Below are 14,439 nucleotides of genomic sequence, written 5' to 3'. Positions count from 1 at the left end.
CCACCCCAATAGTAGTTTCCCCATTTCCCATACTTTATTATAAAAACCTAGCAGCTTCATAGTTGCTTTATATCCCAAATGCTTTAACATAACATAACATAACATAACATAACATATTTCATCTTTCCCAGGGGATGTTAGTCCTGATCTTGTTATTGCCCTTTTCATTTCGTCCAAGGTAAATGGAGTATCTATTGTAGTAATCATGCCTTCCCCTCTATCAGTAGCGTGTGGATGAGCTGCTCGAGTCATTTCCCTTTCTCTTATCCCTTCCTCTGTCAAATTTTCAGAGCTGTGTATTTGAATGAGCACCTTTACTATCATCTCTGCTTTCTCTTCCTTAGAAACTCTTGTTTCCTCTCCCCTCTTCAGCACTGGATATTACCATTCCCTTCTGTTTCCTCTCATGCTCCTAATCATTGTCCAAACCTCTCCCACAGGCGTTGATCTAACAATTTTGTTACAGAAGGATCGCCAGCTTTGCCTTTTTGCTTGACAGATCATTTTCCTAGCTTGTGCTTGCTTGTATTTTAATACATCTTGAAAATAACAAGTTCTTTTTAATATTCTAATAGCTTTATTTATGTTTCACTGCCTTGCTACACTCCTCTGTCCACCAGGGAACAGCAATTCTCTTCATTCTTCCTTTGCCTCTATTGATGTATCAGCAGCTTCAAGTAATAATGCTTTAAAGCTTTTATCCATTTCCTCAATTTCTTCATTTAATTCTATTTGATCTATTTTAACTTCATATATATATTTGAACATATCCCAATTTGCCCTGCTAGATATGTACTTTCCCTAATGTTTCCCCTGGCTTTCTTGTCCTTTGTAATGATAGCCTACACAATATTGGAAAATGATCACTACCTACAGTCTCTTCTGTTACCTCCCACTCACATCTCCCTGCCAAACTCCTAGAAACTAAATCTGCTCACTTTCACTTTACACAAGACTTTTACCTACCAGAAATATTGTATGTGATAGACTATAAGGCAACAGCCATAAGTGTAAATCCACTTTATAGGCTGGTGAAAATGAAAACTATCAAGAAAAAACAAAAACAGGACAACATTATCGGGGTAATAATTTAATGAACTAATAGTATATACAAACATGTAGCAGCATCTTAATCATCAACGTGCTACAGATGCAAGCAAAGCGGTGTGTAATCACGACATTCTGTATAAAGGTCATCAATGGCAGGCAGGATATTATGACATTGTAATAGTTGTTATAATCACTGTAAAACATGTATTGGTTATTCAATGATGCAAATGTATATTTATATATATCAAGGAACTGCTCCTTTCACAGTAATTTATATAAGTTGTATGCTCTATTCTAGTATGTTTTGAACACAAGTCATTGTGAGTCGATGTGAAATGTCTTGCAACCATAACTAAAAACACGATTTGTGTGATCTTATTTTAGCAGGAAATAATAATGATTTGCAGTAAATTCGAAGATTGGTATAGGTTATATTGTTTTAAAAAACTAAGATTCAAAGCTTCAAAGACAGAGGACAGAAACAAACATGTGGCTTTTAATGGTGAATAGTGCGACTTCCCATCCATGTACATTAGTTTGTCGATTTTGCTTCCTCTTGTTTTCAAGAGTTCATTCTGCTTTATAGATTGTATTTGCCTAGCGTGCACAAAATGGCATTTAGAGGCTCCTGTGTTTCAAAAATAATTACAGGAATCAACATTTCTTCAAAAAGAGCTAAATAGAAACATTTTGCATTCAGAATTTTTGGAACTCTTTAAAAGGGATATTTTGATGCAGTCTGACATAAACAACACTTCAGTGTTTGGGGTGTGTGTGTTTGTTCTTGTCTTCCTTTTCTTCAGAGGCATCGGGGCACATGACAGAAATCCACAGTGATCAGGCGTCTGTTTTTTTGCACTCTTTCACAGCTTTAAAAAAGAGAAGAAACACTTTGAGCTGTAGGGGATGAGTCTTGTGCTCCAAAACACAGTAGGGTCATTGTTCAGACATTTCATGAGTTACAATATAGAATAAAATTAAAATGATTTTCTGGATGATCTAAATAGCTCTACTCACGTGTCAGAGGAGGATGCATGATTTGGGGGGCCTGAAGGGGTTATCACTGGAGGGCACCCCGGTGAGGAGGGGGTCTTTGTGGGCGTTCTGCAGGCAGAAGGTCTTCAGTTCTGCAGCTGCCTGAGAAACCTGAAGACCCCACATCATTACATTTACTGTTCAGTCACGCACTGTTACTTACAATCAAAAAAACAGACTAGACCTGAGTATGATCAATATTTTCAGGGGTGAGGGGGGCCTCAATATCCCCTCAAAACAAATAGGGCCTATTATATGAAAGTACCTGCTTGATCTGTCAGTATGGAGGACAATGGGGCATTTATGAGTCAGGTGGTGAGCCAAAAACAATTGCCTCGGTTTTCTTTGTGTTAATCTCAAGAGCATTATTATCGCTCCCCTCAACCACTTTGTTTACACCCTGTTGCTACAGTCCAGGGTTGACTGAGTTACAGTATGAGTTGTGAGGAAATAGAGAAACCTCTATCTTTGACTAGGCCTACACAACGTCTTTGTCATCTATTAACATAGCTAAAGTACTCAACCAAACCAAACAGTTGGAAACAGTTCATCTCAACATTCTGTTTCCATAGTAGTAAACTGAGACTGTCCAACTGATACTGTTTAAATGGGACGGTAAAACACACCGGGAAACGCTCATAAGATAAACGCCTGTGTTTAACCACGGGCAATGGAGAATCACACCCTTGGAGTTTTCTCTAAAGTATAACATTATCACATGTTGCTGATTGTTTGATTTAGATCACCTCAGAATATACAATATACATAAGACTGGTGAGGAAAACACAAACCTACACACATTAGTACATAAAAATTCACCTGTGCATGTCTAAACAAATGACATATCGTTAACACACCTCAGAATTCTTTTTTCTGATACCATATTCAGGGACATGTATTTAGGCCACATGGAGACAGGAGGAGGATCTGCACATTTGCGCAACAGAGCAATCCTCCCAAATAGGATTGTTGCTCCAGTTAAACTTCCTCTGGTTAAACTCACTTTTCACACTCGCCATCCCATCTGTGTATTTTAACCAAGTCAATGGCGCCTACATAAGTGGGGTCACTTTCTGACCGAACCCCCGCGGCTAACATGAAAAAGCAATACGCTTCAGTTTTCATCATTTATCAATACTCTACATGAGTGACTGGTGGCACCAAGTGAAAGGGGTATGTGCCCTCAAGGGTTGTGTTGAAAAGAGATGTTGACATAAGGGCTCATAGTCTGTTTGCCACCTCATACAGTCCTATTGTGAACATGTTGAGTACCCCAAAGTTTATGTCAGAGATATACATCATAGTACGGGTCCCCAGCACATAGAAACTGCCGGATGCTAACTTGCAAAGGTTAATTTACAGCATTAGCATAGGTTGCATTAATTACTAGCAATATGCAGGCACAAGCTAAAAAAGTGGCAGTTTTAATCATATTTGTAATCCCAGTGGTCAGATTTGAGGAATTTTGGGTAGATTTTAAAGTTTTAGAGGAATCAAAACTGCCATTTTTTATCGTAAGCATTTCCGAGATGGATTCAGAATCAGAATACCCTTATTCGTTCCACAGAGGGGAAGTTTACATTTGTTACATTATATTGTAGTCTTTGTTGTTATATGTGTGTGGGGGGGTCTACCAGGGGCTGTATAGGTTGAACACTCTGACCGCTGCCGGAAGGACCTGCGGTATCTCTCTGTGAGACACTGCGGGTGCAGTAGCCTGTCGCTGAAGGAGCTGCACAGTGCAGGCAGGGTGTCCTGTGGGGGGGGGACGTTGTCCGGCAGGGAGGACAGCTTGGCTGCCATTTTCCTGTCTCCCACCCCCTCCACAGTGTCCATAGGACTCCCCAGGACAGAGCTGGCCTTCTTTATCAGTCTGTTCAGTCTCTTCCTGTCAGCAGCCGAGATGCTGCAGCCCCAGCAGGCCACACCATAGAAGACTACAGACTTATAGAAGGTCTGTAGGACGGACCCCCCCCCCCCCCCCCCCCCCCCCCCTCCTCAGCAGGTACATACGGCTCTGTCCATTCTTATACAGAGCAGAACAATTATCAGTCCAGTTTATTGTTCAGATGAACACCCATATTTCACAATCTCACACTTCAAAATCACTTCAAAGTGTTCCGAATCGCAAAATTACACATACAAGGAATTTGATTTGGTGTCTGGTTGGGCGAACATAAACAATAAAAATATAAAGATAATAAAAATAAGTATTTTTAAGAAACTATTTAGCATTAAAAAAGAAAATGCTAAAGATAAATATTCAACCAAATTTCAATTTAAATATACAAAGAACCTTAAAAGCTCAAAACAAAACCGAAACACTTAGGAAAATATGGCAACATATGGCAAACTGCAGTGGATTGTATTTTGAACTGGTATACAGTTAACATTTCAATGTTTGCAAACCTTATGCCATATATACAGTGGGGCAAAAAAGTATTTAGTCAGCCACCAATTGTGCAAGTTCTCCCATTTAAAAAGATGAGAGAGGCCTGTAATTTTTAACATAGGTACACTTCAACTATGAGAGACAGAATGAGAAAAAAAAATCCAGGAAATCACATTGTAGGATTTTTAATGAATTAATTGGTAAATTCCTCAGTAAAACAAGTATTTGGTCACCTACAAACAAGCAAGATTTCTGGCTCTCACAGACCTGTAACTTGTTCTTTAAGAGGCTCCTCTGTCCTCCACTCGTTACCTGTATTAATGGCACCTTTTTGAACTCGTTATCAGTATAAAAGACACCTGTCCACATCCTCAAACAGTCATACTCCAAACTCCACTATGGCCAAGACCAAAGAGCTGTCAAAGGAGACCAGAGACAAAATTGTAGACCTGCACCAGGCTGGGAAAACTGAATCTGCAATAGGTAAGCAGCTTGGTGTGAAGAAATCAACTGTGGGAGCAATTATTAGAAAATGGAAGACATACAAGACCACTGCTAATCTCCCTCCATCTGGGGCTCCACGCAAGATCTCACCCCGTGGGGTCAAAATGATCACAAGAATGGTGAGCAAAAATCCCAGAACCACACGGGGGGACCTAGTGAATGACCTGCAGAGAGCTGGGACCAAAGTAACAGAGGCTACCATCAGTAACACACTACGCCGCCAGGGACTTAATCCTGCAGTTCCAGACGTGTCCCCCTGCTTAAGCCAGTACATGTCCAGGCCCGTCTGAAGTTTGCTAGAGGGCATTTGGATGATCCAGAAGAGGATTGGGAGAATGTCATATGGTCAGATGAAACCAAAATAGAACTTTTTGGTAAAAACTCAACTCGTCGTGTTTGGAGGAGAAAGAATGCAGAGTTGCATCCAAAGAACACCATACCTACTGTGAAGCATGGGGGTGGAAACATCATGCTCTTGGGCTGTTTTCTGCAAAGGGACCAGGACGACTGATCCGTGGAAAGGAAAGAATGAATGGGGCCATGTATCGTGAGATTTTGAGTGAAAACCTCCTTCCATCAGCAAGGGCACTGAAGATGAAGCGTGGCTGGGTCTTTCAGCATGACATTGATCCCAAACACACCGCCAGGGCAACGAAGGAGTGGCTTCATAAGAAGCATTTCAAGGTATAAAGCAACAGTGTGTGAAAACCTTGTAAAGACTTACAGAAAACGTTTGACCTCTGTCATTGCCAACAAAGGGTATTTAACAAAGTATTGAGATGAACTTTTGTTATTGACCAAATACTTATTTTCCACAGTAATTTGAAAATAAATTCTTTAAAAATCCTACAATGTGATTTTCTGGATTTTTTTTCTCATTCTGTCTCTCATAGTTGAGGTATACCTATGATAAAAATTACAGGCATCTCTCATCTTTTTAAATGGGAGAACTTGCACAATTGGTGGCTGACTAAATACTTTTTTGCCCCACTGTACATGACAGAGACATCATTTGAACATGTTACAGCCTTAAATATCCCCTTACTTGACACCATTCTACCATTGTGACAATATTACAATTTAAGGTCTTTACTTTGATTTTATTCTGGGTGCTTCCCCGGCAGCCTACTGTAACACACTCTGAGAGTAGTCTGACTTCTGTGGCTAAAATAAGAAGCCCCCCCAACAATCACAGCAGTCACACAGCAGCACAATGAACAAAGCTGTCACTGTGCTGCACCCGAACTGCACTATGAGACATATAATGGACCTACAATAAAAACTGTAAACAAAACATGACTTTTTTAGATGTTTTCTATCCATCACAGAGATACTATACCATCACCATTCTTAAGTTACACGAAAAGTCTGATTTAAATGTATTAAAGTGTTGAGTTGTGTGTACAAACCTTGATCCGACGCACGCTGGCCTCCAGACGAAGCTGCTTCACGGCCTTCTGGGCGAGGACCAAGCTGCTGTGAGGGGCGCTGATGCTCGACATGACTGAGAACTAAGAACAAGGCTCAGCACTGAAGAACAACTCAGAGAAACTTCAAAATAAAAGAGCTATTCAGAGAGGGTAACACGCCCAAACCACACACACACACACACACACACACACACACACACACACACACACACACACACACACACACACACACACACACACACACACACACACACACACACACACACACACACACACACACACACACACACAGAAACACACGTCACATTCTTTAAGTAGTGAGGGTTAAATCAGCATTGAATTGAAAACGTCAACAACTATAAAGTATTCTTAATGCAGATAACAGAGAATAATACACATAAACATATCATTAAAATACACTTAGAGATGTTTAAATAGGTTTTCTATATATTTTTTCGGACGAGGTGGAGCTAATTTAAACTATTCTGTACTCTGCTGGGCAGCTAAAGACACAGCTGGGCATCATATTTTAAATTACCGATCATATCTTTAAACCCACTGTTTGTTTTATATTTAAAATCTGAATTTAAGATGAGAATCACACATCCAACAATAAAAAACAAGAGAATAACACGAGGTGAGCAGCAGCAGTATCCGTCCGTCTGTCTGTCTGTCTGTCTGTCTGTCTGTCTGTCTGTCTGTCTGTCTGTCTGTCTGTCTGTCTGTCTGTCTGTCTGTCTGTCTGTCTGTCTGTCTGTCTGTCTGTCTGTCTGTCTGTCTGTCTATCTATCTATCTATCTCTCTCTCTCTCTATATATATATCTATCTATCTCTCTCTCTATATATATATATATATATATATATCGATCTCTCTATCTATTAGACAGTGAAGTGTTCGGCGGATTTCACAAATCCCTGTTTATTTGTAGATGAATTATAGTATTCACAGATCTTGTTTTTATTTGTGAAAATATTTTGCATATTTGCAGATCTGTTTTACATTTGCAAACATTTTTTGTGAGTTTGCAAATCTTTTACACATCACATATTTACACACAAGTTATTGTTCTGGTCTCACAAATATGAATGAGATAAATATACCCCCATAGGCGTGTCACTCCCCTAGCTAAACCAATCAGACTCGTCCCTTCTCTGAAGCCAATCACAGTGCATCCGGGCAAACTTTTAAATCTGCTCTCCTCTCCCCCGTCAGTTGTCATTTCAGGTAAATCCACGCAGCCCTCCCCAACCCCCACATTTCTCCCCCAGTTGGTCATATGCATGGCCCAGGCAAGCTCAGAAGCACCCTCCATCGCTCCAAATCTTCATCACTCCCCCCAGCTCCTCACCACCAGTCTCTAGACCCCAGGGGTGGTTTTCCTTTCCTAATGGTCTTCTCCTCCCCCAATAAGCTGTCACAGCATGATGGGGTCTAACCCCAAAGATAATATGTCTTGCCCTTTGCACATATTGCAATAAATATGTTTATCGCACCAAACAAACTCGAAGTCTCTCCTGATTTAACTAAAACTGTATTTGAATTTGGAATTTCAGTATTTTTTGTTATATTTGTTAAAAAGAGTGATGGTTTGTAATGCCTGCAACATGGATCGGGCTAAATGGTGGAGTTTCAATTGTTACATTAATAAAACCAGGCATGCTGAGTAAATTTAAACAGGAAACACCCTTCATGAGGCTTGAGCATGAAAGGCATGCTAACTGTTATCCAGAATCTCAGCTGTTTAAAACAAAAAAAATACATGATGTCCTTATTGATTATGATCATGTTAATGTATAACCAGCAGTGGCTCAGTCAGTAGGGGCTTGGACTGGGAATCGTAGGGTCCCCCAGTTCACCTCCTAGAGCAAGGCACCGGACACCTCCAATCCCCCCTCCCCATTGCTCCCCGGGCGCTGCACGATAGCTGCCCACTGCTCCTAGTACTAGGATGGGTTAAATGCAGAGGACCAATTTCACTGTGTGTGCTCTGCTGTGTGCATGTATGTGACGAATAAAGAGGGTTTCATCCTCCGATTCTATCTAACTATCTATAAGATGTGTCAGTGAGGGAGGGGGTCAGTCTGAGGAAGAACTCTGTGCTTTGTGTTGTTTCAGGAGGAAAACTCACTTATAGTCTCAGGAGGAAAACTCACTTCTAGTCTCATATCACTTTCACATTTTCTCCATCAGCTTTGTACGGCACCTTGGAAATAATAGAACATCCTTTGTTTATTTCTGAAAGACAAAGCCTTTATTAATGATGCAAACATTTCATCTGATCACACATCTCATCAGTAGAGTCTGTTCAGTGACTATTGATCAATGATTTCATGATCACTTTCCCTTTATCCTCAACATAAATGTGTTCAACCAGAATCTCAGCTCTTTAAAACAGAATATAAATCATTTCCTTATTGATTATTATCATGATCCTTTACCTTTTATAAAACATCAAGGTACCCAATTTCTATCTAGACAACAACAACAACAACAACAACAACTATTCATCTGAAAAAATAACTGTGATATTAAACATGTCCCCCCCACAAAGACTCTAAGCTATTTACAGGAGAATAATCAATGATGTACTGATTGATTATGATCATGACCGTCAGTGATATCTTTTGAAATACACATTTGATGATGAAATAAGTTTTAGAAGCATCTGGGTCTCTCATGTGTTGGTTAATTTGGGCAGCAACAATAACATTTAATCTGTCAGAATAATACATGTGATTATAAATGTCTGTATTGTCTTACAGAGTGGAGAGAATATGTCTCCAATAAAAGAAGCTCTGCTGCTTTCTCTCTTCAGACTCCTGCAGTACAAGAGAAGCAACAACATGAATCAAAAGAAATATCCAAGAAATATTTAGAGCAAAGTTGACATTTTCATGCAGAGAAAAATCAGTTCAGGTTAACAAGAATCCTCCTGAGCAGAGACAGCCTCCATGGCTACACAGACATAGAAAGGAGCCGTAACAAAGTCCAACACTTACAGAACAGCTCATGAGAGGATGTTGAAGCCCCCCCATAATGTTTGATCGACAGCTGATCTCTGCACAGAACCATCAGCTCTGATGGACACACGGTGACTTTAAGAAGTAGAAGAGCTCCTCAAAGGACTTCAGGCTATTTCAGTTTACACAACTCAGCAGTGGATGCATAAAACCAATAAAACCGAAGTCCAGCATGTAGCGGCTGAGTGAATGTGGTCTGCACTCTGTGGAGCAGAGTCATGGTTTCAGAGACGCTGTAGAAGGACAGAATACCTGCTCTGTGATCCAGGTACACTCCTACTCTGGAGGACTGAGGACCTGAGACGGGAGTGTGGATATTGTTGTAACGAAATGTATATCTGTTGTGTTCACAATATAATGCCCAAGATTTGTCATTGTATCCTAATCCAGCTTTTCTCAAACTTTTTTCAGTCAGGGCACCTTTCAAAAGTGCATAAAATCTCAAGGCACCCCAATGTAAAATATGATTAAAAACGACACTACATAACTGCATAGCCTAAACATAAATGCAAATGTCCTGTTTATTTAGACGGGACAGTAAAGTGCAACACGAACTGTGAATAATAATAATGATAATAACATTTTTATAGGAACTTTATCTAGCAGCACCTTTAAAAACACAGAAGTGCTTCACAAAACAATAAACCAGTCACAAATGTCATAAAACCTCAAGAAGTAAGCAAGAACTCAACAACAAATTGAGACCAGGAGAACTCAAATGAAGTGCAGGATGCAGTTAAAATAAAATAAAGGGGGTAGACATGACAACAAATAAATAAAATGAGATACAATGAATAAGATAAGAAAAAGTCTGTCCACCCCCACTCCTCTGTACTGTTAAAACATTTAGGAAGCCTCTTATATACATTAAAAACTGTTCATTTAGTAGATTAAAATATACAAAATATTGTATAACATCATGAAAGTTATGTTTTCATCCCTTTCCACCCCCGCCCCTTCTGTTCTCTGAAACATTTTAAAAACTGTTCATTTATTTCATTAAAAACATTCTAAACGGCCGTCGAATAGCTCAGAGCCGTTTAGAATGTTTTTAATGAAATAATTTATTGTGTGCATCCTCTTGGTGCTGGCTTAACAACCCCTGTTTTTGTGCTGCTTCATGTGCCTCACATTCATCACACATGTCTGATTTGGGGACATGAAAACCAAGATTAAAGTCTGTGTTAAATATAAATCTATAGTAAGACATTTTCACTGGTGTTTCATGTACAGCACATTTGATTTTATAGAGATCATACATCTTGGCCCCATTTAGAGTTGGCTCCAGATATTGCTTTTGGGTGCGGGCACGACAGTAGTGTGACTCAACGACAGGGAAAGACCTAATGTGCTCCAGCGCCTTCTCTTCTTTGTCTTCATCTATGTGTTCTCTTTTGGTGTACATACACTGTTTTCTGACTTACTGAAAGAGTACCTTGAAAAAATGGCTTGCATACTGACTTTCTGTCCCTCTCCTCTATGTGCTTCACTTTACCGATCTTTTCTACTACTGGCGTCTGTACATTTACGTCTTTTGGGCGCCATCGCCGGCGTCAAATGTCCAGGTCCAGGCTAATGTCCAGCCCTTAGCTCTGTGTCAAGCCTACAGAGGTAAGAGGTGGGTTTTGATTGGTCCGTCCTTGTTCATTTTGGTTTGATTGGATATTGAATCTACTGGAGATATAACCTTATAATCCCATCTCGGTTTATGTTTTGTGAGATGGAACCTTTTTATTTTATTAATAACTAACTAAAAAAATATTTGTTTACAAAAATAACACCACACAGGCATTAATAAACACCTAATGGATCAGAATATGTCAAAACCTCAATTTCGACCAAAAGTGGAAATAGAACCTTACAGAGGTCCAAGTCATTGTTTTGCAAGTCACAAGTTAGTCTCAAGTCTTTGCTTTCAAGTCCCGAGTCAAGACAAGCAAGTCCCGAGTCAAGTCCCAAGTCCTACCGTTTGAGTTTCAAGTCCTTTCGAGTCCTTTTAACAACGGAGAAATAATATTTACACATCATGTATGCTTTTAAGATCTGTATATATTTATCAAACTAAGAACATTGTTCAAACACATTTGAGATAAACAAAGGCAAATGCTGACATTGTATTTCCATTGCTTACTGCACTATATCTGTCTCAAAAGATCCTCATTTTCGCAAAACACTCTTCACCTTAAAACTTAAATCTAGCCTTGAACTAAAAAACATGTCTTCACCCTCAAACAGGTATTTGGAGGATCACAAAAACAGTTGAATGTAACTTTTCCAAATGTGTTACCACTTTATACAAAATATTTTCAGTCTTTATAACTCATTTCAAAACCTAAGTGTAACCTTAACCTTTTCAAACATGTCACCACTTTATACAAGATATCCTCACTCCCAAAAAAGTGTTGTGTGTGTGTGTGTGTGTGTGTGTGTGTGTGTGTGTGTGTGTGTGTGTGTGTGTGTGTGTGTGTGTGTGTGTGTGTCTTTTCTATGTCAGGGCCCTATGTTGCATTGCATTTGCAAAAGATCAAATTGTCCAAAAGTCTGTCAGTCATTTGTGCAAGATGGGGACGTAGTATGATGCCACCATGGCTGAAAACTCGCTCCACTGGAGCACTAGAGGCAGGCACTGCCAAGACTCTGGTGCCCAGAACAAAAGGGCGTTCTGTCCTTCGGCTGTGTCTAGGTAGTGACTTAGCTGTAGTGCTGGAGTGGTCCCAACATCCTTCTTCTGCCTCTTATGGTATGCAGCAAACAGCCCTTCTCCTTGTCCAAGGTCCTCTTGCTCTTCTTCATCAACCAGAGGCACAGGTTGCTCAGTCTCTGTAGCATCTTGCAGAATCAATTCTGGAAAAACATTTAACAACAGCAGAAACAAAAGAGCCCTTATTACCATTGGTGTTGGTGATACAGTGTTAGACTGAAAAATGCAATTATTGATGCTGTCAATGAATAAGATCAGACTATGAGAAAAAAAGCTGCATTGAAGTCAATAATATTTACCTTTAACTTGTTGTGCCACCTCTGCCTTGATGTCACGATTGACCAGTACATGGTGCTCCACCCACAGCAGAGAAAAGGCTGGATCCAAGGCGGCTGCTTTGAGGTAGACTGGGTCTGAAAAGGGGGCAGTGATCCCATCTTGAGTCCTGGCCATTTTCACGTTAATGAAGATCCCAAGAAATCTTTTGTTCAGGGATGCCTGGAGACTTCCGACCAGGCCGCTCAGGAAACAAACTTGAGGCTTCAGCTTCTCAAGGTGATGATTGAGGGACAAGACGGATGGAACAACTGCACTGATTGTGACGACCTTCTCTCCCTGTGTCAAATCAGTTGCTTCTCCAAACGGCTTCAAGATGTCCACCAACTCCTTCAACAGATTCCACTCTTGTGGTGTGAATGAGAACTCCTTATGCCTAGCCTTTTGTAGAATGGCACACATTTTTTGATGATCACACTGGAGAACTGCCTTTACTTGCCTCAGTGTTGAGTTCCATCTTGTGTTGACTGCAGCAGGGATGCCTTTCTGTTCCCCAAATTCACTGTCAAACATATCTTTGAATGTTGTGCTTGTGTGCAGCTAAGTTTTGATAACTTGGAAAAAGAAGGACATGCCACTTTTGTTTCTTTTAAACCGTCTCCCACCACCAGCTGAAGAGTATGCGCAAAACACTGCAGGCGCTGTTTCTTTGCCGTAGCAGCATCTACCATTTGCTGTTCTTCCAGGGTTAAGTCACACCAGAGATCAGGGTCATCAAGATGATCTCCATCATCATCCTCTTGTTCACTGGGGAAGCACACAGTGAATGCCTTTCACATGTTAGCAGCACTGTCACTAATAATGTAGTCCAATTTATGTTTGATGTTGTATTCATCGCATATTGACTCAAATTGGTCACAGATTCGTTCAGCTGTGTGTGAGCCTTTGGAGCGATTGCAGGCCAAGAGATTTGTATTTAGCTGTATCCTCTCTTTAGCTGTCTCTTTCTCTATCAGTGGACAGTGACACCAAGGAATCCTCTCATCTTTCGGTCAGACCAAATGTCCACAGTGACTGAAACATGCTCAGTGTTGCTCAATTGAGTTTTTAAACATGAGCGTCTCTCCCCAGAGAGGCTCTCTGTTTTCAACGTTCTGCGACACACTGGGCTGTACTTACTGTCAATTACTGTCAGAAAGTGCCGAAAACTCTTGTGTTCCACAATAGACAGAGGAAGGTTGCAATCAATAATCAAGTCGGACAGTATTGCGTTGGTGATAGCCTTCTGCTGTGGATGACTCATGCTGTAATGCACTTCACGACTGTCCAAGAATTGTGAGATTGAAGGCTGTTGTGGTTCATCTATGATGCTTCTACTCGTCTGGTATTCTTCAAATCTGTAACAGGCAAGCATATAAAACAGATGTCAGAAAGTCCCTTATAGCCACACATAAATTGCATTTGAAACTATCTCCTCATATATCAATGCTAACATTGTTTTAATATTTATTTCTGTATTATTATGAATTGAATTGTATACTGTAAGATTGTGTTTGTTTTAACATTACATTGATAAAATACATTTCCATTTTCAGTGCACACTTACTATATTAATTTATATTTTTCCTGCTTTACCTTGCCATCAAGCAGCCCTTTCCGAGAGGAAATATCTTTGTAGCGAGTGTGTAACATATATGCTGTACGTAGAAAAACAAGTCCTTACGTTAAAATGAAACACTCTCAAACCATTTAATGAAGAGTCATTCAGCTTTACTCTTTAGCAAAGTCCATGTAAAAACATGTTTATAAAATGGCCAAAACAAAATTGGCACATTTGCACTACAAGGTGCCTTTTGCAGTCTTTATTTGCTGCCACAACATTTTGGTCTGACACACCGCAACATTAAAACTACTGACTGTGTACTGTGTGCGGCAACATTAACTTTTACCACAAGTTATTTAATTGTTTAAAGGCACCCAAAGCCGGGGGAATTCTTAATGCCAAAGTTCATGTTGGCTTTGACGGCACC

General features: G+C 40.1%; 1 protein-coding gene across 1 annotated transcript; it reads right to left on the bottom strand.

Annotated features, from left to right (window-relative positions):
• Window positions 1-1,084: 1,084 nt before the first annotated feature.
• On the bottom strand, window positions 1,085-6,613 carry si:dkey-204f11.64 (uncharacterized protein LOC100537752 homolog). Its single transcript, XM_063904269.1, has 3 exons — window positions 6,391-6,613; window positions 2,068-2,196; window positions 1,085-1,919 (listed from the first exon to the last, which is right to left on the bottom strand). The coding sequence occupies exons 1-2, from the start codon at window positions 6,481-6,483 to the stop codon at window positions 2,071-2,073; spliced, it is 219 nt and encodes a 72-aa protein (XP_063760339.1). The 5' UTR covers window positions 6,484-6,613; the 3' UTR covers window positions 1,085-1,919; window positions 2,068-2,070.
• Between the last annotated feature and the right edge of the window lie 7,826 nt (window positions 6,614-14,439).

This window comes from Eleginops maclovinus, chromosome 16 (assembly GCF_036324505.1).
Source record: "Eleginops maclovinus isolate JMC-PN-2008 ecotype Puerto Natales chromosome 16, JC_Emac_rtc_rv5, whole genome shotgun sequence".
Taxonomy (NCBI): Eukaryota; Metazoa; Chordata; class Actinopteri; order Perciformes; family Eleginopidae; genus Eleginops; species Eleginops maclovinus.
Note: the sequence above shows the minus strand (reverse complement) of the source record. Positions and strands in the feature narration are given on the sequence as shown.

Bases quoted from the DNA above. Each gene is read 5' to 3' on its own strand.
- si:dkey-204f11.64 (XM_063904269.1), bottom strand. From the start codon at position 6,483: ATGTCGAGCATCAGCGCCCCTCACAGCAGCTTGGTCCTCGCCCAGAAG. The intron at 2,197-6,390 runs GTTTGTACACAC...TGGGGTCTTCAG, and splicing joins CCAGCGTGCGTCGGATCAAG to GTTTCTCAGGCAGCTGCAGA.